At 41.1% G+C, this 27408-nt stretch overlaps 1 protein-coding gene across 1 annotated transcript in view; it reads left to right on the top strand.

Moving 5' to 3' along the window:
- Positions 1-27408, top strand: part of epha8 (eph receptor A8) — a 97944-nt gene that overhangs the window by 28506 nt on the left and 42030 nt on the right. The window contains exons 3-6 of the mRNA XM_056436813.1: positions 11132-11185; positions 14340-14483; positions 15489-15638; positions 19005-19320. Of these exons, the coding sequence (XP_056292788.1) occupies positions 11132-11185; positions 14340-14483; positions 15489-15638; positions 19005-19320 (664 nt within the window). The remainder of the gene's footprint in view (positions 1-11131; positions 11186-14339; positions 14484-15488; positions 15639-19004; positions 19321-27408) is intronic.

Genomic DNA, 27408 nt, shown 5'->3' with positions numbered 1-27408 from the left:
GTGATCTAAAAAATTATTTCTTTTTCTATATTTTCTGTCACTGTTTTATGTTGTATGTCTGAAACTTTGTGTAATGTGCTACTGCTGCAGTCTTGGCCTGGACACTCTTGTAAAGGAGATTTTCCTGGTTAAATAAATTACAATAAATTAAATTAAATGACCCGCGAAACATTTGTTACATTCAACCCGCAAAATTTAGATATGCACTCATATTTGCATTCCTGATAGTCCGTTAATCTCACAGTATTAATACATAGATGGGAATGTGGTGGATGTCCTTGTCCATTTCCTATTATTGTGTCCAACATTATCGTGTGCCCCACACAAACAGCAATCAAGAAATGAAATCAAAGTTCAAGCCGTATTTGTTGTTTAAATTCATAATGATAATTTGGGTGGAAGTGACGTGAAATCATTCAAATCAATTCAATTCAGTTTATTTTGGACAGCCACACATCACAAATAAAAAATCAGCAGGGCCATGACAGGAAGCAGGTACACGGAGGCAGGAGGCATTGGGGGAAGTCAGGTCCAGGCCCCGGGGCTGGATGCAGGAAGCCGAGGCCAGGAGTCAGGAGACAGAGGTTTGTTTATTGCCTCGCTGCAGCGTTTGATTTCTTAACATTTACGTCTTAAAAATCATGAAAGTGGAATTGGCCTGTGAGGAATATTTTGCTGAACAAAACGTTTATTTGCCACAGAGCCTACTTTACAATCAAGATATCTCGGCTCACACGGAAATGGAGGCCACTGTGCATTCTAAACAGCAGTGTCGGCTCCTCTTGAAGAGGTTAGCGGAGATGCTGCATCAGCATCGGCTCTACCTGTGCTTGAGAGCATGTCTTTATTGAAAGAAGAGCAAAGAGCGACACTGAAGGCGTAACGGATGTAGCATGTTTGCCTTTTTGCCGCTGTTTTATATCAAATATGTGATACTCAATGGAACATCAACTGTGGATCAATTAGTATAGTCGCCAGATGTGTTTTGGGAAATCGTTAAGCCTCTTTAAACTACGTAGGCTGAGAAGTTTTTTTAAATGAGAGCCACAGACAGGGCAGACGGCATGGAAACTCGGCGGTGGTTTTGGCATTTACGTATGATAGTTATTTTCCCCTGGCAATATGATGAATAGAGAATAACAGCAGAAGTTTTTACTCGCTTTACAACACGGAACTGGGGGAGAAAGAGACAGAGACATCACCAGGCTGTGAGCTTGTGCTCATGAAAGATGGATTTATGTATCTTCTGTAAGATGCACAATGTTGAGCCTTTTAATTCTACAAAGCATATCATCACCGGGATTCAAAAACCTGAACGAAAATGAAGGAACAATCACTTAACTGAGATAGATGGTGTGTTAGAGAGAGAGAGATTTTTTGTGTGCAATGTTACAGTGTGATTAAAATGTTTCCAGGAAAATAGTTGAAGACATTTCAGCTGTTCAATCAGTGGTGTGTGTGTGTGTGTGTGTGGGAGGGGGGGTTAGGTCTTTATTAGCATCCTGACCTCACCCTTCATACGAGTTTCTTTTGGACGACATGACAGATCATGTCTTCCACTCACAAGGGGCCTTCTTTCCATCCAATTTATTCAGGCAATGGTTAGAACGCCTGTGGGCTGTCCTGGGACCATCTTTCCTGTTTTTTCCCTCTCTCACACACACACACACGCGAACACACACTTTCCCTCTCACTTTCTCTCGGAGCTTGTCAGCTAGGGCAAGAAGACTTCATTATCCTCCAGTCCGATCTATGTTGGCCATGACAGGTTCATCCCCCGGCCACCGAGCAATCGATACGGCTGACAGTACAGGTAGTGTGTCTGTGTGTGTCTGTGTGTGTGGGTGTGCGTGCGTGCATGTGATGATTAACGTGGGCAGTGGAAGCCATGATGTGGATGAGCTGAAGTGTCAAAAGCACACAGTCTGTTGCCATTACTAACTATTTCTCCAGCCCCGTTACCTCCTCTGACTTTCTGACACACACACACACACACACACCTATCCTTTTCTTTGCATATTTTTTGCTGTAACACCTGACGCTGTCCTCCACTGCTGGTTCTTAAAGTCACAGTGAAACAGAAGTTTGAGCATCTTTAGACTCAACGACTGTGGCACATTTTCTTTGATAAAGACATTTAGTTAATTATTTTCACATTAAAAATAATATCAGCATTTTGCTACAGGCCGGCGCTTGCTTTTATAGATAGCATATGGGCAAAACTGTAAGTAAATTAATAAAACAAATACAGCAAATATCAAATAAAATAAGGGAACATACTTAATGAAAAAATTCAAATATGGGGGTTCAGAATTAAATCCTGAACTCAACTGACACGTTTGTGTCTGTGCATAGGTGAACAACGCTCCGTCAACTTTTACCCTCCAAATGAGGAAAAAATAGAATAGTTAAATTTGAACAACTCTTAAAGATGTCAAAGATGTGCTTCCTGTTTTATTTTGAAGTCCTGTCTCTTGTGTCCTCTGTTTCCCTGCACTTCCTGTCCCTGTGATTGTCTTCCCTTTTCCTGATTGTTGATTCCCTTCACCTGCCCTCAACCTCACCTGCTCAAGCAACAAACCATGTCCCTGAATTAATTTTTGAATAGGTAGTACAAGCCCAGGGGCCTAAAACCACTTTAATCTGTCTCTGTTCACACTAGCATACCCCATTTTTGTATATGTTTTTATCGTTGCAATTATCTTGTCAGTTTATGACAAACGAGGCGGTCCAGATGTGTTTTCTCCAAGTGTACGGGGGAAAATAAACCGTCTTGAAATAGCAAGAGGACGCAAAGTGACAGAAAGCAATGAAACCGAACAGTGTCTTTGACTGCTGTGAAAGAAAGAAAAGAAAAAACTCCTAAAACTAATTGATCAGTCATTGAGCAGCTCATTTATCTTAATAAACAGAATAATAATAACAGTTTGGGAATTCTTAAACCTTTCAAAACTGACTTGTGTCAAAATCAGTTCTCAGAAAAACTGTTGTTTTGTTTTACGTTTCTTTCTGCCGCTCTCAGCAGATCTGAATGAACCCTTCCGTAACACACCTTCTGCTAGTCCTTGAGCCTCTGCTGCTCGCCCGATGACCGTCCGCTGTGGCGTAATTGGCCGTGCACGCTCCCACGGGGCGGCGGCTGCTGCTGATGCACCTCTATGGCGGAACCATCTCACTTAATAACCCCCCCCCCCCCCCCCCCCAGGTGAAGGCAAAGATGTGCTGCGGCCGCTGGATCACCGGAGTAGGTTGGATGTGGCGTCTGCAAGACCGGCAGAGGAGTGAGTGTGTGTGAGTGTGTGTGTGTGCGTGTGTTCACAGGTGGATTGGTAAAAAGAGTTGGGTCGTCTTAAAAAGCCCAGCCAAAGCCAGCATGATCCCGGTTCAGTCGCCCCAGGAGAACAGGCGCAGCCGGGTTGTTCAGGCTCGGAATGAGATGATTTAAAATGTGTAGCGCCTTCGAGGCTCGTAGATTCCTGCGGGCTGTTGCACTCGCTCCAGCGCTAACGAGGTTGCCTTGTAGCAACAACAAAAAACGAGTAAAGTTAACAAAATTCATCCACATCCACCAACATCGCCCGCGTACTGCGTCGGCGTACCGTGCCCGCTTCCAGATACTGTTCTGTGAGCTCGTAGCATGTGATATACATCGTGAGTGTCGGGGGATGTAGTCCACAGAGCGGTTTCACAACACCAAATGTCACTACGTATGGGCGTCATATGCGCACCTCATGGCACGATTTAAACGAGATCACAACATTATCTGTGCCTCGCTGTTCACCAAGCGTATTTTCCACAATCAGGTCCTACGTGAATGTGCAGTACCTTGCCTCTCTATCCCCCCCGACCCCCTTACACACACACACACACACACACACACACAGTAAGAAATTGAATCTCAGAATAGACATTACACCGTCTCCCGCACTGATCTCAAACCTGTGCAATTAACACTCCTATTCCAAAAAGGTTATTGCTGTCAAAAGAGCCAACAGACAGCACACGTCTGCACAAAGAAACACACACACACACACACACGGAGAAGCAACGTTATTTAGTCTGTTCTGGTTGTGTGGCTGATACCATAAGAGGCAGAAAGGTGTTGGGCAAAGCCTGGTATTTCCTACACAGTTAATATGCTGACCTGTTACTTCAGACGGAGCACAGCGCGAATCCTGGAAATGCCACCAGTGAACACACACACACACACACACGCCACGTGTGCTTCGCAGCTATCAAACCCCACCATTTCTATCTTCATCATCCTCTCTCTCTAGGTCTCTGAGTTCTAAAGAAAACCTCCGTCGAACATACTAATCTGAAATGAGAACTCTCAAATAGGACACCAGTCCTCTCCTCCTAAAACATGTGTATAATGCAGCGTATGGACAAAGACAGCAAAAGAGAGAAGTAGTCATGGATTACCAGAGATTGTATTATCCCATAATCTGAAGCCTGACAGCTATTACATTAGGTATTGGATTGATCGCTTATTGGATTACACATAAAAATGGATTAGGAGGACTTTTGACCCTCCCGATATTATTAGTGAATATGGATCATCTTCTCTGAGGTAAAGTAATCATACATTCCCATATAAACAGAGTTATCTCTTTAGCAGTTTGACAAAACAATATCAACCGTTTGCTCTTTTTGTCACGGAGATGGCGCTATTGATGAGTGAGCTCATAGCTGAATTGGATCAATTCACAGCGCTTTAAGGACTTTGCGTCCACATTGGTTGAAGTTAACAGTCACAGTTTGGACCTGATCTTTTACCAAACTAAATGATGTGTGCTGTGACTGCAAAGTAAGGAAAAACGTCAAGGCTGATGTGTTTATATTGACATTTCTTCCCAAATTCTTATCAAATTCTTACCAAGATTCTACATTTCATCATTTGAAAATAGTTCAACAAGATATCTATTGTTAAATCGGCCCTAAACTTGCAAGGCCAATGCCGAGGCAATGTATTCTGTGTCACAATCACAGCACAGCACGAGCCTCTTCTGCTCTCTGTAGACTGGAAATGAAGCGCATCAATAAAACTGGGGAATCTTAGTGAATGAATGATTGTGAGGCCACATTTGACTCATTCAGCAGCTCGTTAGTTAGCTAGCTAACATTAGCCAAATGAGTTTTTGGTTTAAACGGATAACATTTCAATGACACTTTTTTTATTTTTAGAATTGTGTTACATGACATTCCTTGTCATTTAACAGACGCTTTCATCCAAAGCAATTTACAATAAGTAAGAATTCATACTCAAAGTATAACATGGAGTTTATGAGCTAGCTAACATGAGCATGCTAACTCCAGCATGGTTTTATGCTAGACACAAATCAAAAAGATAGGGCCAGCGACAGCGCTGTGTATAACTGTGCCTTTAAAGTGCACTTGGTTTCATTTTTCAGGCAGCTTACTCATTTCATTTGTCAAAATTAGATTTGGGGGAACTAATGGTGAATTTGGGGATTTTTTAAAAGTTATTTCATAAAATGATTCATTTTATGAAAAAGCTTTTCTAAAAGTATCTTGCAGCTTAAGAGACCTATTGTTTTATTTTCATGTATTACTATTTATTAGTCGTTTTTAATAAACAAGCCAAGAACCAATTAGTCAGGTCCATATGCTCTATATCAAAAATTCATTTGATGGTAAAGATCCAAATACTCTGACGAGAAGATTTTCTGCACATAAATGTAGAACACCTGTCACATAGTGTTAAATCATCACCCCGGGGCTGTCACCCACACATGATTAAATCTGACTGGTTTAATTCAATTCCAGTGTTTGCAACATCAGATATTTCAATTGTAAATATTATTGAGTCTTTTCTAGCATGAGAAATATAGGACAAGTAAGTACAGCGAAGGTCATTCATACCAACTAACTGAGTGTAACCTTTGTCAGCCTGTTGGTTTTATTTTTTTTATTGAAAAGTTGGTAAATGCAATAACGGGCAAATCTTGCAAGTTTGAAAGTTGAGCAGGAAATATTTATCATCAGCACACCAGACCAGAATCTGTAACGTCTCAACCCGCAGATACCTTCATCTTCCTCAGAAACAACAGGGATGAATAAAGCCTTAAATACTTCCTGTTGTCCAATCACATCATCAGCACGTAATCATCTTTGTTCAAAAAGGTTACTCTCTGTATTTGTTAATCAGTCTCTCAGTCTCCCTTTCATCTGCTTTGGCACCCCACTCGCTTTCATATCATATGTTATGAATAGACAGAAATTGATTTCATGCGTCAGGGCCTCGGCTCTCGTACGAGTAGACCCCGAGATTTACAACAACAAAAAACACTTTCATTCTGCTCAACAACAGCTTTCTCTGATCTTCAGGCAACTCAGATAGCAACTTATGTTGTCGTAAATGGAAACACTAAACGGGCTGAATAAAACAAAAGGGATTGAGATTAAAGAGAGACGGGCTGCGTGGAGCATGGTAGAAATTGAGAAACGCGGAGAAGACGTGGTGCGTTAATTGCCAAAGAGTCGGAGGAGGCTGAGCAGCAGCTTGACTTCTTGACCCCAGAACTTCACGATCAGAAACGCAATTAGCGATAAAACTATCACCCATCATCATCTGTCTTTGTTTGTATTTTATGTAATGAAGATAGGGACGATATCAGTAATAATATCAGTTCAATTTGGGAACAACACCTTCACATAACTAACCGACAAAAAAGGTAGTTTGCCAATTATTCTAAAAACGACGTATACAACTGTTCTATATAATGTTGTGAAACAGAATATATTGTTTCAGATCAAGAAAAAGATAATCGTTTAGGTTAAAGCAAGTTCGCGTGACATTCCCTCTGTGATCTTCTACGTAACTTGGCTTAAATAACTCAAATTTGAATTTTGGACACAAACATTGGCCTCCTGGGTGAAAGTCCTGTGTTTGTTCGACCTATTGACGCATCGTAAAAATCTACCCAGAGTACACCTGCAGTTACACTGCGCCTGGTAAACCTCTTCTCAGAACCATGTGGGCATGTACAGTCTCTGCTTGATTGACATCTCCCTCACCCCATTAGCTGTGTTGCAGCTTGGAGGGGGCGGGACCCCCTTACCATCATTTCTGGTGCATAGTTTATTTGCAACCAACTAGTGGTTTAATCAGGCAGTGAAGTGAAAACACAGGTGCACAATGGCCTTTCAGAATGTCATAAAACGGCAATCAAAGACAGAAACATTTAATTTGAGTAATAAAACATAGCAATAATGTCTCAACATAATGCCCTTATTGGACAGCACTGTCCAACTATGCACAAAAGACCTGCGTCATGCGTAATGCGCTATCAACTGGCAAACGCAGCATTACACTGAAGCACACGGGGGCCAGACTCGGGGATGGTGTCGATTCAATTTAGAAATATGTCAGTACCATCTGTTTTAACAAAAATCGCAGAAAAAAGTAGAGACAATCACTTTTTTTGGTCTCCGGCCAACATTCAGTGCTGTCTTTTGAAAAAATTAAATCAAACCTGAAACCAATTTGTACAGCTCAGCTTTTTATTTAATATGTTTGTGCGGACAGTTTGGAGATGATCGAAACATCCACTATATATACACCTATTCTTGTACTTGTGTGTACATGCAGTACTTTTGCGTTTACGAAACATTTGCATCAGGTGTTATGATACTGGGTGTGTTTTGTCACCGCCTTTGATTAATTTTCGTGACGAGAGATCCGATGACTTGACAGGCAAGGAAACAGATGTTCAGTTTACAGCTAATTAATCTCTGTCTATCTCTCTGTCTCTGTGCCTCTCTCTCTCGCTCTCTCTGACATGTATATCGGCACACACCCACACTGCCAGTGGGCCGCACCGTGAAGCACTGCGTTCCTGTTGTGGCCGCGATAGAGAACTCTTTTATCGCGCTCTCACAAGATAAAAAACCGCCCCGCTGAATCCCTCCAACTTCTCCGTGAAAAAATGACATACAAGAAGAAATTGTAAGACCTCCCCCCCCAACCCTCCAAAAAAAGGGAAAAAAAGGTGGATAGTGCAGCGATGGCAAGACGGGAATAATGAGGGTGATAGAGAGGTTATACACCCCACTAATTAGCCGAGGTCTTCACAAGTTCAAGGACGGTTTCAATTTAGCAGATAAAGATGAGAGGATGAGGAAGGGAGGGAAGGGTGAGACTTCCTACATCTTAATTATCCCAGTGGTTTCTGGATGGCGGTGCTTCGAGGAGTGTGTGTGTGTGTGTGTGTGTCAGGGGATCAGGAGGGGGGGTGGCAGGAGTTGAGGCTGAGGAGAGGACTTGGAGGGCTTCCATACAAAGCTCAGTCGTCTTATCCGCGGCCGAGTTCAGCCGGGCGCGGCCCCAAAAGCTTCCCGGGGTCGACGTTTTCCCTTTCAATTACGCCGCCGATCTCACAAACCCTGAAGGCTCATGGGTAACACAAATGCATGTCCTGCTATTTATACATGCGCACAAATTGGCTATGTTTACATTGAGATGAAATAATCAATGCGGCATATTGTGGAAAAACTACATTTATTGGGAGATTGGTAGAGCTGGTAGTCACTGGTTCTGTTTATTTGTATTTATTGTTTTGAGTCATTGTTCTTTTTTAATTCTGGAAACGAGGACCGTTCTCTTTTCCTGCACCGGCCGGCTTTACATTAACACACAGGGCTGGTCTTAGTGTTTTTGGAGGCCCCTGGGATAAATAGATGGTCCCCCCACGCCATATCTTTTCGACACTATTAAATGACATATTTATTTTCAGAAATAGTTGCCCCAACTGGTTTCCATGATCTGTAAAAATAAAAATAGTCTTTAACACAAGCTGATGTTATTTGATCTCCTCCAGAGCCACAGAAGACATTATACATATTAAGATGAGTAAATCGAGGGAATCTTGCTTGAAGTGTGCCTTTTAATGTCTTTCATGTTGAAATGAGGTGAGGTGGCACACAGTGAGAATATTAGGTGAGACGAGAAAAACTTTTTAATTTGTCTAAGAAGAGAAGAAAATCTAAAATGATAGCGTTATTGATTATAATTTTAGGTTCATGCCTCATATTGCAAGGTGATGTTACCATTTATTACATTTCATAAGTAAAAGCTAATGGTTTTGCAACACTGAGTATTCTTATCAGAGAGAGTTGACCAATAATATGTGTGTTTTAAAACTAAGCAGAGCCATACTGGTTTGTTTGTTTTCAGAATCAGTTGGCATTAATGTTGTTTACATTTCCAAAAGAGAATGGATGTGTTTTACTTCATTTATTTCTCTATCATCCTCCGCCTCTCTCGATTTTCCTCATCATTGGTGGTGTAGGCGAGGGCCAGTTGTCCTGTCGTCGTCGTCTGCGGCTCCACGGCCACTTTTGAGCAAGCCAATTAAATCCGACAGCTCGTTACACCAAACTGGATGCCTATTGGTCCGGATGCCTGTGTGTCTGACAGTCCGTTATACCAAAACAGATGTCGATTGTTCCAAATGCCGATGCATCCGACGGCCCCCATTGCTCCAAAAATACACATAGGCTAATTAATGGATGACTATCATGCAGAACGACACCATTGGACCGTCCTCATTTGTTTCCCTCCTTGGCTTCTTTGGTTGGGTTGGTAAGGTTTAGTTCATGGGGAATGAGAGTAGTTTGGGTTTATGGTAAGAATATCGGGGTAAGCCAATCAGACGCAGAGTAGGGCGGGTGATGCCTTTGCCATAGGAGGGAAAAATAATATGGAGACCTGGATGTTTCGGGGACATCATTCTGCAGAACAATTAGCGATGCACTTATATTTATTGCTTCTATAGTTTTAATTCATGGACCAATACGCCTTCCGGAATAATGGTACAAAGTAGGGGCCCCCAGAAAAAGGGTTTCCTCCTGTTTACGTCCGTAGTCCACCACTGCTAACAAAGTACATTCCCCCAATGCAGCCTTATTTTTAATGGGGGTCAGTGTCATGGTAAAACCCTTATATTAAATAAATCTCTAACCTTTTGGATGACCTCTACACTCTTTGACACAAGCAAATATCCTATGTTTTTCTCGAGTCGTAGGAAAATCATAATAATGCTGCTCTCATTCTCCTGGAGTTTGGAGCTGTGTGCATGAACTTTTGACACCCTGCAATTGAGTCCATATGTACGGTGAATAAATCCAGTTGACCGAACTTTCTTATTTCTTCTTTGACTGAGCTGTGGTGGGTTACTTCCAAAACAGGAAGTAACCCACCTGAGATCCGAATGCACCATGTAACCGTGCAACTGGATTTGCACTGACAATGAACACCATAAATAGAAGGTGTAAAGCGTTGTGTAATGTGCTTGCAGTAAGTTGTCGAGGAGTACAGCAGGTAACTTTAATTGCGCTTAAATGGAAATTAGACTACACTGTATTTACCCGTTTTTTATTCTGATAAATTGCCATCCCCACATCCAAACAGCTGGCATGGCTAAAAACTGAAATCTTTTCCAGAGCTCCCCATCTGTAGATGGAAGTCTTTAGGAGTGAAGCTTATAACTCACTACAATATACTCGGAGGGGGGAAGGGGGCGGAACACACTTCACTTCCTGTGATTGAGTTTCCTCCGGGTGCCGGCTCTGCGCGAGGAGGTGCAGGGAAGTGAAACGCACATTAACACATTTCGGAGTACCAACACATTTCACTTACCGTTCCTCCTCGTAGCGCTATTATTGGCCCGCTGGCGGCACTCAGCAAACAATGTAAATCTAATCACATACATAAGGGGCATCTCATTAAAGGAAAATGTGTCCCGATGGAATTGCACGAGGTGAATTCCAACACATCGGAATGTAGAACACGCGATTGCACGAGTTAACTATTAACCGTCAAAGTGTGCGTCGCGACCGAGGACAAAGAAACCGTCCCGTCTGCCGAGAGAGGAGAACGTAGCGCACCGTACAACGGCTGCCGCCCGTGAGACGGGGAGTCGTCACATGTTTAATTTGATGTTAAAGCTAATAATCTTCCGAGGCGGTTGGGGATGGAGTCACGTGGGAAATATAGCCGGCAGACGAGTGATTTCCTGCATATGAATCTGTAAAAAAAAATAGAAACGTGGAGCTGAACATGTGACTGACCCCCAAGAATGTTTTCTTTTGTTTCCTCTCTGCACAGTGGGACGCCATTAACGAGATGGACGAGTTCTTCACCCCCATCCACACGTACCAGGTGTGTACCGTTCATTATTAGGGGAAGTGGAATACATCACTTTGATCTTTAGGAACAGTTTTTTTTTTTCTCAACATGAATTATTTAAAAACACAAACTGGATAATTAATCTCCGGTTATTCTTTTATATTTGTTGGATTATATGGTAATACTTTTCATTAAATTATACAAAATAAAGATTATGCAACAATTCTTGCTGGTGAACAAAGGTTAAGATAAATTAGTCATTTTTGAAGGTCGTATATCGGTATGTCTGACGTTTGCTTGCTTTGAGAAGGTGGGTTGGTTTGCACACACAGAACAATCCTCAACTCATTAATATGATATCACATATGGTGGCCAGGGCACGAGTCCAAGTCCTCAAACTAAATCCGAGGACATTTTGACTGGATACAAATAATAGTCTCTGACAATTGCTTATTCAGAGCTTTGTGTTAACTTATATTGTCTTATTGGTTTTTAGATGATAGCAAGATTCTTTTGATACAATTCTGTAGTTTTAGCCTTTCAAAGGTTTGCTGATTTTCGCAGAGTAGTAAATGTAATGCCTTTGACAGTTGGACTGTTGACTGAACATCATAAGTAATTTAAAGACTTCACCTTGAGCTCTTAGAAATTGTAATGGACATTTATTTGACTTTAAAATCTATTCTGACATATAAACCAAGGCCTCATTAAAGTACCATGGGCCCCCGGAGCTACGACTTTTTCAAAGCCCTCCCTTGTTCCCCAAAGCACAACTCCACTGTTGCCGGTCCGACCTGAACGAACAACAGCACACACTAATGCATCAAATATAACTTGTATCAACATTATAGGCAAAGGTAGCCTACGGGCCACCTCCCTGTAGGCCGATAATAATAAGTTGAAGTGCAAATTAGTCTTAACGGCTTCAATTAAAGGGAGCACACCATTTTTTCCCAAAACAGCTGCATGCATCCTTCTGTCCACCCACAAGTGTTGCAAAAATATGAATATTAGTCACGGGTCAATCAGTAAAGTCTTGAATTAGGTTGGTACGGTCGGGCCTAGAGCACAATGTCTCTCCCGGTTAATTTGATACTTTTCCCCTGAGCCTCGAGGGCCCTATTATATCCCCCGGCCTCAGCCCCCATGAGCCTGTGCATTATGACCGCGGTGTATAGACCAAATGATCAACTGGGTTATTATTCCGCAAATCAATTGATAATGAAAATAATATTTTCTCGCAGCCTGAGTCTACAATTTGTATTTCCCGACATGAGGATCTAAATGTAATTTCAAAGTGTTCTCCAATAAAGCTCTGGGGGAGACACAATATTGTGTGATGAATAAGAAGTGTATTTAAAAGTTGGTTGAGTCACACACAAAGAAAAAAAAATGATGTAAGCACTTTAGGGTTTGAGAGTAACACTTTTCTACCAGTCTACCACTCGGAGTGGAGGTACATCTTCATGTCAGCTCAGGCGCCCTCACCTGAATATATATTAGCCCTTGTGAAGAAACCCAGTAGGCAGAAAAAATGTTGGCATTGTACATTTCTGCAAAGAAAAGATATTTTTCATATCAGCCTTGTGTCAGTGTTGCAAAAACGCACAATGCCACGTGGATGACTTGTTAAACAATTGCTTACGTTAAGGCAGCAGTTCTCAAACTTTTTCTGTCGCGCCCCACTCAGAGGAAGAAATATGCGCACACAATTGTAACAAAATGGTCCATGCTGAATTTGTATTGAAATAACAACTTTTTGTGACTCCTAATATTTTGCAATCACTTTCCATTAAACCAGATTGCTCCATCAGACTAACATGTTTTTAATCTCTTTATTAGAAAACAAATACAGTTCTATATGTGCAAAAAATAACTAATATTTGACAAAAATAGCTTATTTTGGTTGCAATTAACCTGTTTTGCACTGAAGACAATGCAAAACAATAATGTTCAACCTTTGCAAAACAAAATGAGTGCAGATATGCGCGAGTCATCACGTTTTATCATTATCAAACGCTGCAATTAGATTTTCTCTACACCTATTTTTAAAGCAGGGTTGCAGGCTTGATGCAGCCACTGTCAAATTAATGCTCAATGTTGAGCTCTTGTTTTGAAGGGCAACAGCAGGAAAGCCAAACTCACGAGATTCTTGGCATCCCTGGAATTTATCCGTCATGCGTGACCTATTAACACCTTAACTTAAACATTTACACTAAAGTACAAGCATTTCACTCTTTAATTATTAATGACTTAGTTTTATGTCCGTGTCCTTTGTAATATATGAAGTTCTCAATAAATGTCTTGGAATAAAAAAAATCTACATTTATCCTGGCGCCCCACTAGAGGGGCGAGCCCCACAGTTTGAGAACCACTGACAAAATACATTAAAAAATGCATAGACATAAAATAAAAATATAATCCGAACAATAAACACGGTGCACTAATATCACAAACAGATACTTTAAAACAAGTATATATTTTAATTATATATTTGGTCAGAGTTAGAAAAAAAATAATGGTTTGTGTTAAATTAACACGATAATTCTAATGACACAACAATGTAACATATGAACCCTAACAACCATAAAAAGGTAACTTGGCGTTATTTAAAGAGTGTAACAACGTTGAATAACAAGCGTAAATTCAACATTTACGATTGGTTTTACAGTAACAGCGGCCTCCTGGGTGAAAGTTAGGGCTGTCCACAGTAGATTAATTCCATTGTCACCCATTAATTAGTCTATTCTATCACGAAAATGCCACTTTAAATATTGTGTTATCCAGATATGTGCTCGTGAATTTCTTGGAAATCAAATCTTCAGAATGAAAAAAAGCATACAAAAATGTATTTAGACCTAAACAAGGAAAAGTCCTGTGTTTGTTTGACCCATCCATTAATCGTCCTACATAAACGTCCACATTCACTATACGTGGTTGGCAAAAAATATATAAAATATACAATCCCAACATTTTTCATTGGCAACTGGGCTTTGTGAAGAGCTGGGCTGTGCTCTGCTCTCCCAAACAAATACAGCACCACACAGGAGTGTGGACAAATTACATCTTTCATAATCCCAACAATAATGAAGAAACACAAAACCATTTAAAGACTATAATGCTCTTTTGTATTATCTGTGTATACTGCTGCTGAAGATGCTGATTACAACACTTTCTTCCGAATCAGGTCTGTAACGTGATGAGCCCGAGCCAGAATAACTGGCTGAGGACGGGCTGGCTTCCCCGAGACGGAGCCAGAAGGATCTACATCGAGGTCAAGTTCACCCTCAGAGACTGCAACAGCATGCCTGGAGTACTGGGAACTTGCAAGGTAACACTCAGATGGGGCACTATTAGGACTATTGACATTTTGCTTAAATGTGAAAATAGCAATGGTTCCAAATAATCAATGTCTGTGTCTGGTAGATAGTATCCCCATAGTTGTAGCTCCCCCATTTTAATTTCAATTAATGGCGAGTAAAAAACTGACAATAATGTTATTATTTATTCTTTTTCTTTTTCAATTCAGTGTAAACAGTCAAAAATTGTAAATGTCTTTTTTGCATAAAAATAAAAAATGAAAACTAATAAGTTATTGTATTTTTATCTAAATATTTGCTATGAATTAAACAAATCTTGGCATCAGTAGTTTAATGATGAATTATAAGCTGCTAGAGCTAGTGTTAAACAGGACATAATATCTATTTTAAATTGCTGTAAAAACATCAACATCCAACAACTGCTTTTGGTTGCCAGAGCTCAGTGGTACCAAAACCAAGGAGGCTTTTGAAACCTGGAGCCGTCCCCAGAAATATCCAGAAAATATTTTTAAACATTTGATTCAGTCATTATTTTTGGTGTAAATAAACTGAACAAATAAAAAAATAAAAAATGCAACGCGGGACAAAGTTCTGTTTGTGTCGGTTCAAGCATCCAACAACTGCGGTTCAAGCTTCCCGCCAAATAACTACATTTTAAAAGATCAATTGGACACATTATGATAATGTCATTTACTTTCCCCCATTTGTAATTTAGCTAACGTTAGCACTCCTGCCGATTTCAACACGGATTAATTGTTTACAATATAACATTATATAACAGTTCAGAGGCCATTCCTGATACTTATATTGGTATGGGACCAACTCTAGTTTTGAACTCATTTTAATTCCCAAATATAGACCTGACAGACCTTTTTGCGAATGGAAACATTGTTTCCACCTTTACAATAGTTGTTTTCAGTCCATCTAAAGCTTCTTGGTTGTATCTACACTTGTCTTTATAATGTAATGAGTATTAATGTATTACTCATTGTGTTACTACCTTATTTATTCAACAGGAAACCTTCAACCTGTACTACTATGAGTCCGACAGAGCTGTGGGCTCGGCCGTACGGGAGAACCAGTTCATTAAGATTGACACCATCGCTGCTGACGAGAGCTTCACCGGGGTGGACCTGGGGGTCCGCAGACTCAAACTCAACACCGAGGTATGAGCAACAACACGGATATCGATCGATACAACCGGTACATGCCGGTCAAGGCTTTGTGAACCATACATCTCACTTTCTGGATCATACGTTTATTCCAAATTCTAACACACACCTTGCTAGGATACAAGACCAGCTGGGAACATCCACAGACCTGGACAACCTCTTCCAGTCTCATCACTCAGGCTGTGTTGTGCTCCGTTCTTAGGATGTCTAAAAAGAAAACAAACAGCAGGGCTCAGCTTGGTATCGTGGGAAATACTTTGATATTGATAAAAGCTACAAATTCGAAACCAAACAGGGGAGCTTTACTCTTTTATTGGCACCTTACATTGTTGCAAACATGAGGATCTGAAAGACGTGGAATAATTCATCGAACACCGACTTTACATTTGCAACACATTTATCCTGAGTTAGCGAGTGGAAACACAAATACTACAATTATGTTGGGGGTTTGTTGGTACAGGGGCGTTGCCATTGACTTTTTAATCTTTTATGATTCCTGAACCTAACTGTAGAACAAATATAAAAGTCAACAGACCTCAGGAAAAGACCAAAAACAACACGCAGTCTGTTCTAGCTGTGGTACTCAAGCCCAGGCTAATTGGTTCCTTCTGAAGGGTTGTTGATTTTGAACAGTTATTTTACATTCTATATAATTTCTCATGTAGTTTCGCTGACATTTAGCTTGTCTGACATTCAATATTTAAATTGATCTTTCATTCTTTTTTATTTTTCTTTCCCTCCGAACGGTTGATTGTGGTGATACAACATATATTGAATCCCTATTGTTCACAATATGAAAAGCAACACAAAAAACCATAGTGGCACAGAAAGATCGGCAAAACTCATAATTAGCTGTTTAATTAGCACACAGTGTTGATGTTTCGGGACCTCGGGAAATCAAGCTTCACGGTAAAAAAAATCATTTCGATTCCTCAAACAAAGCAGCTCATTGACATTTTGGAGTAATAGGACGAACATTATTGTTGTATCAAGAAAAATTTCCAATTTTGGTGAACAAGCACATTTGTGTTCTTGATGAACAGCATACAATTCAGACCGATCTGACCCGCGATGGGACCGTGAAGCGGAAAGATCAAAATGGAGGACGCTGACGTAGCTTAATAGCTTTTTTACACCATTCCCTCCTCAGTTGAAGTAATAACTGCTTCCCAAATAAGGAATGGTGAGACAGGAGACCATGGTAGCAATATGTCTTTTTGATTAAACCAAGCTAAGCTGAAGAGCTAATGACCATTAGCGAGCTCGTTAGCTCAGAGAGCTTAATTTCCCCTAAACACCATGGTGTACAGTGGTGAACCAAAAGCCTGGGTGGGGGGGGGAACAGAACAGTGGAGGGAAAATAAAGAGTGAAAGAGAGTTTTTAAAAGTTCATTAGAAACAACAAGACTAGTTCTACTGCTTAAAAAAAAAAAGTCCTTACATTTTCATAGGCTTTCACAACAAACTTTTGAAACAATATTTTGAATCACTTCCCGGGAGTTAACAAGATAATCAACTGTGATATGAGATGGAAAAACAAGCGAATAAAAATGTAAAAACATCCATGGTTTCCAGATTCCTGTTGCAAGGCGAAGCAGATGATTAATGACTGCTGCCAAGGCACAACACCAAACACCAGGCCAGAGATTGAATTAGGGCTGCGCTCACACTGCTTCCACCCTTTTCTGTCGGGAAACCACTGCAGAAACCACTGTTTGAGCTCTTAGGATGAAACCTTCCAGGGAGAACTTTCCAAACTAAGTTTGTCGAGTAAGTGAGGCAAAATTACACCGAGGTTTCATATGTATCCTGTGTATAGAACTCAGAGTAGATTTAGTTATACGGCACAAATTCTTAAGCGATATTGCCTTGTGCTTTAGGGTAGTGGAACGCTCTTTGCTTATGGATCAAAACTCACTGTTTCTAATCTGATCATGTATCAGCTCAAAAGACGATCATTGATAATCCATACTGTTGTTTGATTATGGCGGCTGGTCGCCAGGGCTCCAGATTTTTCGAAAATAATTTCAACCACTCTGAAATCTGTAATACATCAAACATTAAGAAAGTCGTCCTATTAATTTGTAGTAATTTATAGTGTTTTTCCTTCATAAAGAAACATTACTTAAATGATAAGGAAATTAAAGATTGTATTTTTAATGATTAAAACAAATCTTGTCATTAGTAGTTCTTATGCAGTATTCTAAGCAGCTCAGAGTTATTGAACATAGGTTGTAATAATAATATCAATGTAAAATCTATTTATGTTGCTGTGAAAACACCTCCTTCAAACAACTTGATTTATTCAACTTCATCACCAACACTACATTTTACGAGATTACATTTGAAAACATCATGATAATGTTAGAATGTACCTTTTTTTAATGTTCACTGAACAGAATCGGAACACATCGTAATAATAATAATAATGTAGCCTCGCTCTTCTGTCAATTTAATCACAGATTGTTTTTTATTTTGGAACACTACCAGAAATCGAGGACTAGGAAGCATTAATGATGTTCTGGTCTCCAATTATACTGAAAATTGGCAGAGAACGATCATCAATAAAACTATATTTTACACTGTGATGATTAACGTGAACTGTAATTAATCCACGGTATACATGCGTGCCGAACCGCGAGGGGAGATCCGTACTGATCCCGGATCAACAGCGGTCCGTTACACCACCACTTTTTGCATGACAACTCCTCAAAAGGAAGTCTTGTCTTCTCGTAGTGCATTGTGAGCTCTTACAAAATTAAACAAATTAAATAAAAAAATATATAAAATTATTAAAAGCACGTTTGGTTAATTCACAGGAAATGTTTGTCTTTCTTTTCTCACATTTCTCACATTTCCCCATTTTGAAATAAGTATTCTGTCACTTAAGCTAAATACATGGCGGCAATTATTTAACGACAATTTCCCGCGGGACACGAATGTCTGCCTCATGTTTGTTCGACCCGTCCATCCACTCTGACCTCAGAATAATGATAATTATAAAATGAATAATCTCTATTATATATAATAATACTAATCTCGTTCTGGGTTTAGAGGTGTTTTTGTTATACGTCAAGTCACTGTAATCGTGGAATACGTTCCCCTCAAAACATAAATTGACAATGTGGTTGTACTGCCTTCTTTTATTCTCGTCAATAAAAAGACTGTTCTGTGTTATTATTATTTGAACACATCCTTCCTGATGCTGTTTTCAGCCACAGTAACCCCCTAAACTAGGCCAGACACGAGCACTTTTGTTAACTATATATCCTATTTTGTATGTGCCGTCGATGTAAAAAACAGATCGTTAACCCTCTCATGGTGACCGGCCGTCTCAAGCCCTGCTCCTCCCCTCCCCAGGTGCGAGGCGTGGGCCCCCTCAGCCGACGGGGCTTCTACCTGGCCTTCCAGGACATCGGCGCCTGCATTGCCCTCACCTCCGTGCGCGTGTACTACAAGCGCTGCGCGGGCGTGAGCCGCAACCTGGCGGTGTTCGCCGATGCGGTGACGGGTGCTGACTCGTCCTCCCTGGTGGAGGTCAGGGGTCAGTGCGTGGACCACGCGGAGGAGAGGGACACGCCCAAGATGTACTGCAGCGCGGAGGGAGAGTGGCTGGTGCCCATCGGGAGATGCGTGTGCTGCGCCGGATTCGAGGAACACAGAGACTCCTGCGTGGGTGAGTTAACTCCTGGGGCTTGATTTTCTGACTTGAACCCAGTTGGGGCCCAAACCCAAACACGTTGGGGATCTGGGTTGTCATTTTGGTTAGGTCATTTAATTTGCCTGTGTTTTTATTTTTTTTTGAATGTATGTAAACCTTTTAGTCTGTGTCATGAATAATGTGTTATAGTTATAGTATAGTTGTTGGGCTGTGTTGAACATTGATTAAGAGAAACTATTATTAGTTTTGTGTTACCCCAAACGATTTTATCCGTGCACTCATCATGAATATTTGCCAAACCCGAGTCATTCTCGTCTAATTTTTTTACATTTCCACCGCAGCAAATGTCGTGGGATATATGAGCCGCAAAAACTGTAGTTCTAAAATTGAAACTAAACATTTAGTCCCTGTATAAAATTATCAATAAAGTTATGCTGCTAAAATATATATATTTAAACAAATTAAAATAAAGAAATAATTTTTTTGGGGGGGCAATTTAAATTAGTTTAGTTTAAAAAAAAATCAGACTCAGTTCCAAAACTGCGGCACTCGCTCGGGTTAGGGGTAGACATATTTATAACGCTATGTCAAAATGAATCACCGCTGGTGTGTTTTTTGTGTGAAAGAAATGCACAAAAGACTTGAAAAGGCAGGATGGTGTTAAAGAACACGTGATTTAAGCTTGAATTCAAAAGCTAAACCACGTGCTGCTTGTGAAAAACTATCAACGACGTGATGAATGAATTATATAACAATAATCATAATGAGGGGATTTTTTTTCCTCATCTATCAAAAGTGAAAAGGTCTTAAAAACAGGTGTGAGGTGTATAGTCCGTGTATTTTGGAAGTTCCCAACTGAAATGTAACGTAGTGACAGTAACCATGTAAAACCTCCGGTCAACAGAACCAGACTCCGAGAGATCCTTCCGAACTTAGTCCCAGCTTTCCCAACCAAATCAGAAATCTGAGTTTTATATAGTATACTTGCATATAACAGGATTTGATATATTTATAATATGGGCCGACTGTGGGTCAGTGGTCTTTCAATCAGGGGGTTGGCGGTTCAATCCCAGCCCTATAGTCGATGTGTCCTTGAGCAAGTCACTTAACCCTGAATTGCTCCCTGTAGCCGTGTCTACGGTGTATGAATATAAGTCGCTTTGGATAAAAGCGTCAGCTAAATGAAATGTAATGTAGTAATGTGAGGAGGCTAAGTGTCTATGATAGAAAACGAGAACACTAAAACAGGCCATAACGGCTCATGGGGCCCATTACTGTTGTGTGTTTATGTCCCCGTACCTGGTCAGAGAGCTGTGCTTCTCCTAATAATGAGTTTTATTCTTTACACTTAAAACGGAGTCGCACTAAAAAGCTGTCCGGTGAGGGAGGTACCCGCCGGTCCATATAGCTTCATATTTACACCTGTGAACACTTACCAAGCAAAGAGCAACACTGAATCCGACTTTTCCTTCGACCCAAGGCATCAAATTCATGGATTTAGATTTTCTGATGAAAAATAAAAGACTTCCTTTTGGCTCGTTTGATGAATTCCTTTCAAATCTTCTATTTAGAAAAAAAAAAACTGCCTGGAAGAAATTCCGTAAGCATTGAGAAAAAGTCTCTAGAATGTAAAACAAAAAGAAGAAAGAGACACATGAGTTTCAAAAGGTTATAACCTTTTTTTTTCTTTTCTTCTTCCGGTGAATCTAAAAGTCTGTTTGAAGTCCTGGCTGTGGATCCTGTGAAAGGTTCACGGTCTGGTCAAAAGCTTTTTTTCCCGAGGTCGAGCAGGTAAATACTGAGAAAACGGCCAAGAGTCCGTCTGAGTTGAAGGTTTCTGCTCTCGTTCAGACGCCGGCGAGGAATGAAAAGCGAGACGCTTCAGACGCAAAGATTCTTGATTATTTTTTTCGCATGTTTTTTTGGTGTTTTTTTATTTATTATTATCTTCCGCGGGAGGGGGGGGGGGTTGATCGGTTGACCTCCTTTGGAAGACCTGCACTATTTTCAGGTTGCCACGGGTTACAGTGATTAAAACCTATTAATCACAGAGTGGTGGATAATTAAACGCTAAAAGCAGTTTGTCAGCCAAACGAGACACGCAACCCGGTTAGCTCGCGTCCCCTCTCCCCTCTACCTACACACACACACACACAAACTGCTGTTGTGCCTTCTAAACCAATGTGAGGCCAGCGGCCTCTTTATTTGATACAGCGAGAGCTCCTTGTCTAAATGTGTTTAATAGCGTGGGAAGTATTGCGTGTGTGTGTGTGTGTCTGTGTGTGTGCACGTCCAGTTCAGAGAGCCACTTACAGACGTTCTATAATTAGTTGCGGGCAATTATCATCGGCACAGAAAATGCAAAACACATCTCTTAAAGAAAGCCGAGAAAAGAGAAAGGTTGGAAGGTACAAAAAGAAAAGCACCTGAGGTCACGTTTTGTATATAACAGATTTTATCAACGAGGATATGAATGCAACACACTATCCGCTGTTCTTTTTTAACTGTAAGTGTGTAAAGCATAAAGGCGTCTGCAAATAGAATTCACTGGCGTTATCGAGTGATCCTCAGCCCGGTACTCCATTCGCCGTAACACCACGGCAGCCGGAGCGAGAGCGAGAGAGAGAGAGAGGAAGGAGCTCCTCTATATCTCCTGCGCTGACGTCTCGTCTCCCTCTGGCGCCAAAACTGGGTCGCCGTGCTAATTCGACGCCCCCCCCCCACCCTCTCTCGCCAAAGCCAGCCGCAGTCACGCACACACGAGACCAGACGAGACGCCGTGGAGGAAAGGGGTGGGGCAGGGGGCACGAGATGGTGAAAGGAAGGCGGCTTAAGTGGCAAAGTATGTGAGCACATCGAGAGAGAGAGAGAGAGAGTTTTCATAAACGTGCGTGAATATGTGTGTGTATGCGAGCGTGCTTAAGTGGTTCTCCCCTGACAAAGGTGCAGGAATCCGGCTGAGAGCACGACATGGTGTCCGTGTGTGTGTGCGTGCTTGTGCGAGGGGTTGCGTGTGTGGGGTTGCGTGACATGCCGATGAAAATGTCACAGCGAGGGAGGCGATGAAAGAAAAGAAGAAGACGAAAAAAGAGAGGAAAGAAGGGAGGGAGAGCGGTTGACTGGACCCCCTCGTCCACTTGGATCTACGTCAAAACATTGCGTGTGAGTCTGTGTGTGTTGTTCATACATGTGTGCAAGTGCGTACTGTAGTCTGTGTGTGTGTGTGTGTGTGTGTGTGTGTGTGTGTGTGCCTCCCTGTGCCAGCAAAGAATGGGCTAAAGTGCCCCATACAGTGAGAGCGATCGAGGACACACTGATATGAGACACACACACTTAGTCTGGTCACATCTACTCAGCTTAGACGGGCCCACCCGACCCTGACACACACACACACACACACACTCTGCGTACTACTCACACATGTGGGTTGGTTCACTCCTCTGCCCGGTCAATGGACCACAGCCTGTCTAACTGCACCGGGCCTCCTGCTACTTTCATGGTTTATGGTTAAGTTGGTAGGAAATCAAACAATCCAGCTACTGGGAAAGAGAAGCGCTTCCTGGAAGTCTTCCGTCTAAAATAAGAACAGTCTCCCCCCTTTTATGTTCCCCTTGAAGTCCTATAGTATCACTTATATATTCTGGATCACATCTTTACTGAATTTTTATGATGCAGAGTAAAATATTCAAACCCAAGATGATTTTGATGTCTTCCCGCTCTTTGAGTGATATCTGAACAAACCCCTCGGTAAAATAAAAAAATTGAGTGTAAAGAGATTTCTGGCTGAGCAAAATACTAATTGAGAGAAAACTGGGCTTTAAAGAATTGTTTTGTAACATTACATTTTAAATAATAGATATCAACATGAAACTTACATTAAGACAATTATTTTTGGTATTATAAGTTTTCAGTTTAATTCTGAAAATGTGGCCTTATGTATTGGTAGCTTTTGTGGAATTTCGGATAATTATATGCAAATAGACAAAGTAAAATAAACACAGATGTGTATTTGGCATGTTATTGAAGCAAAATACATACGTACATTTACAAACTGACTAGTGCATGAAATTATTATTTGTTTGGCCTGTTTCAGCTCAAATATTATAAAATGTTTGAACCAGAAAATTGTCCAGTTTTCCAGACTCTAGAAAACCAAAAAGGTATCGGGTCAAACTAATTCAATCATTGACTGTGCATTATCATGTGGAGCTGATAAAAGTCCATTTGAAAGGCTGATTTATATTAAACTAGTTTAATTCAGCTTACTATGCAGGATTTTTTTTTTTCCCCCTATCTCTTACTGCTCTTGTTTGACAGTTCCACATGTTTATCATCATAGATTATTTGGGCTTTTGGATTTGTTTTATCTCTTTTGTAAAGATAAAATCATCACCGGTGCAAACAATGACATTTGGGAAATTGGTACATCAGTAAGAGCCAATAGCACAATAGAAAGCTTATTTCAGTCTTTGATAACATTTGAATGTCAAGGGATTATTGTAAGCACCATACTAATTTATAACACTTTTAAATAGCAATGAGTTAGGTCTGGACAATATAGCTAAAGTGGTCAAAACATTAGTACGAATATTTTTCCATGATGGATATAGATTGAATCATGAAATGGCATAGATGGGTAAAAATCTGAAAATAATCTAATGAATGTGCCATGGTGTGAACTGTTGTGTTGAAAAACAACAACAAGACCTTCACCCAGGAGACCTGTTTATTACCTGTGTGAAACCCAAAGTAAACAATGACTTAACACGTGTTACGTAGTGTTGAAAGTACCCAAAGAGAGGCTGTTTTTAATTCCCGCTAATTTTGTTGGAACTTTTTTTTTTTTTTTTTTTAAACCTCAGAGTCCTCTTTGAATCTCCTGTATTCTATTTCTTGCTTTTGGACTGTTTTTAATATTTTAAGAAATGTTAAACTGTCAAACTCTCCTCCCAGAGGGAGGCAAAAACAGGTGCAGGAAAGAGATGGAGGAGGAAGAAATGGAAAGAAAAGCAGCACGAGTAAAGGAGAGAAACTAAAGGAATAAAAATCAAAGAGACAGAGATTATGAAACGAAAGTCCAACGAGGGATGGGAGGGGGGGGGGGGGCGGGGGGACGAGAAGAAGGTGCGACACTCCCGACACATAATGTGATCGTTATCTGTCAACGTGGCACCTTGGAGAAATATCAGAGGAAGACGGCAGCAGGCGACAAGGAGGATTTAATATTCTTCTTTTATATATTTATATTTCACCACACACACACACACACAGAGGAGCTGAGGGCTTTGTCCTTTCAATCTTCTGTCAGCAACTCCTCTCTGCTGTCATTGCTTCTCAATTTTGGTATTTTACTACTTCAAGTATATGATGATGTACACACACACACACACACACACACACACACACAGGTCATTTAAACTCCAGAGACAGAGCTGTGATGGCCATGTGTGACAAGGTGAAGAATCCTCATTGGCCCGGGGGTCCCTAAGGTCTACACAGGTGAAAACTGCTGACAGTCAGCTGTGGGAAAACGAGGTCTCACCAGTACAATGCCTTTAATATAAATAAATTACTTTTGAACACTTGGAAACAGCTAAAAATGCTCCGTATGTATCAAAACAGCTGGACAAAATGTAAGCTACGTAGCAGACTAAACTTAAGTAACATCACACACGTATACATATTTTAACCACCTCAACCTAAACAAAGGATTGTGTTCTTTGTGCCTGAACCTAAACTAGTTGTAGGGACGTTTTTTATACACTGCCTGTTTCACTTTCCCAATGTGACCATCTGAAACATTTGGAATTGTAGTGATGACTAACAAAATGGAAGCACTTGTCGATTAAGTTCGGAGCACTGAAGGAGCATTTGAAGTGTCAGTTTAAGTGTTAGCGTTAAAAGGACTTGAGGTGAAAGGGGAGTCGGAGCTCGTAGCCCACTTTCAAGTTAAAACCCCAATAGGCAGTTTAATTGTCAGTTTGTATGTCAATACTTTAAAGTAGTTCCACTTACAGGTGCGCAGTAGCAGCTGAAAGCAGGAGAACTGTCGATGTAAGCGTGAAAATAATTTTGGACGTCATCGAGCTGAGAGTAAAAACCCTGGAAGCTGTTGAATTGTCAGATTGCATGTAAACACTGGGAGTAGAACCGTAAACGAGCCCATGGCACGTCCACCATCAGTCAACACGATGTAAAGCGACATGTTCAGACAGCTGTTTTTAGAACACAAGTAATCTCAGTTACGGAGTTCAGGGTGGAAATTAAGCTAATAAATGTGATTCTCCGGCGTGTGCTGATGCCGTCTTTCATCCGAAAACCCACTCCGACTTCCTCAAGGCTGCAAAGTTCCTAATGAAGACGCAGTTAAGTGATTTGGGGGAACAGATGATGGTGAGAACTTCATTATTCCCCAGCTCAGAGCCACTTGAGAGGAACACGATATTCATAATTGCTGTCAGAATCAACTTGTGGCGGGGCCTGCTATCGAGAACGTATTTAAGGAGCTCAGATTGAGGCGGTCTCCCGGGGGTGGGAGATGGGGGAATGTGATCAAATTAGTTCCGTCCTCCTCGCAGTTTGTCAACAACTGCTGATCAACAACATTGTTACTGTTTGGAGGCAAATGACACGGAGGCTCCAGAAACACACCCACGCTCACGAGGCCTCCGGGCGGGAAGCTGCTTGGCACACACACACACACACATTCAAACACACTCACACACAACCATTTGTAGCTACGTCATTTTAACTGTCAGGGAGGTGGTGTTTTATTTTCTCTGAAGGGAAATGGTTTTTTTTCTAGTTTTGTTTTTGGTCACCATATTTGTTGTTGTTTATAACTCTGAACATCTGGGATTGCTGTACCTCGCTGGAGAGCAATCTGGATGGGAATTAAAGCACACGCAGTCTAATAGACAGACATTTTGAATATGCTTCTTCTTTTTTTTTTTTTAGACTAAATATTTTGGGGAAATAATATAAAAGCAAACTGAGTACTCACAAACCAACAGGCCAGGAACTGGAGCCATTAATAGGATTAGCATGTATTATGTAATAATTATTAAATACCTTTTATAGGTCAAATTTTTTCTAATTTTAACTTTTTAAAGGGACTGAGTAAACCCACCCCTCCGTGTGACTTAGGTTTAGGAAGTTAACTGACATGGTGTGTGGTTAAGTTTCACATAACTACATTTGTTAAATAGCTTCAAATGCGTAGTCGACACTGGGTGAAAGTCCTGTGTTGGTTTGACCCGTCAGGACACAGACGGCGACAAAAACGTTGCCGTTTGACGTCCTGGGAATGAGATCCCGGGCTCAAGTGTGGATTTGTGCCCCGGCCGGCTACTTCGATTGGAGAGACATTTGACCAGTCAGAGCTTTGTTGGGAAAACATAAAAAGTTAAAATCTCCCTGCTAATAGCGAGCTAAAAAAAAAGAAATAGAAGAATGGTGAAAAGAAAAGTCAGGTTCTACTCAACTGCTGACTTAGCGTTTACATGATGGTATAATTCGAATCTTGCTTTAGTCGGACTATGCTATCTTTTGGGGGATCTGCTGTTATCCCAATATACATGGCAGTGAGTAATTCGAATCATTGGCCGAAAGCATGTCATATCCGATACGATAGGCGGCGCTGTTTTCATTACAACTCGTGGTGATACAGCCATTTCCGCTTGACCTCTTCACCACTACCAACAACAACCAACAACAACAACAACATTTCGAGAAAGATGGCGAACAGAGAGCAAGGCGAAGCTACATCCCTCTGCTATTCTTGCATGATGTTAATAGGAGTACAGCGAATGCAAATGGCGCTATTGGCGTTGTTTGTTTGTTTTCTGCCGGCCAGGCTCCCGGCAGTGACAACTTATCGTCTCTTTCGACTTCCGGGTCACGACATGGGAGGGAGGGGGGAGGAGGGCGGCGGGATCTCAAGCATGCGCAAAGACGCAAAGTCCAGTTCCTAATCCAATTCACCGTTACATGCCGCGATAGTCGAATTATCAACCGGATCGGATCGAGTTATCCGGAGGTGTTAATCGGATCGTAGTTGGACCGCACAGTCGAACAAAGGTGTTTACATGAAACGGATAATTC

The sequence above is a fragment of the Pseudoliparis swirei genome, chromosome 18, assembly GCF_029220125.1.
Source record: "Pseudoliparis swirei isolate HS2019 ecotype Mariana Trench chromosome 18, NWPU_hadal_v1, whole genome shotgun sequence".
Taxonomy (NCBI): Eukaryota; Metazoa; Chordata; class Actinopteri; order Perciformes; family Liparidae; genus Pseudoliparis; species Pseudoliparis swirei.
Note: the sequence above shows the minus strand (reverse complement) of the source record. Positions and strands in the feature narration are given on the sequence as shown.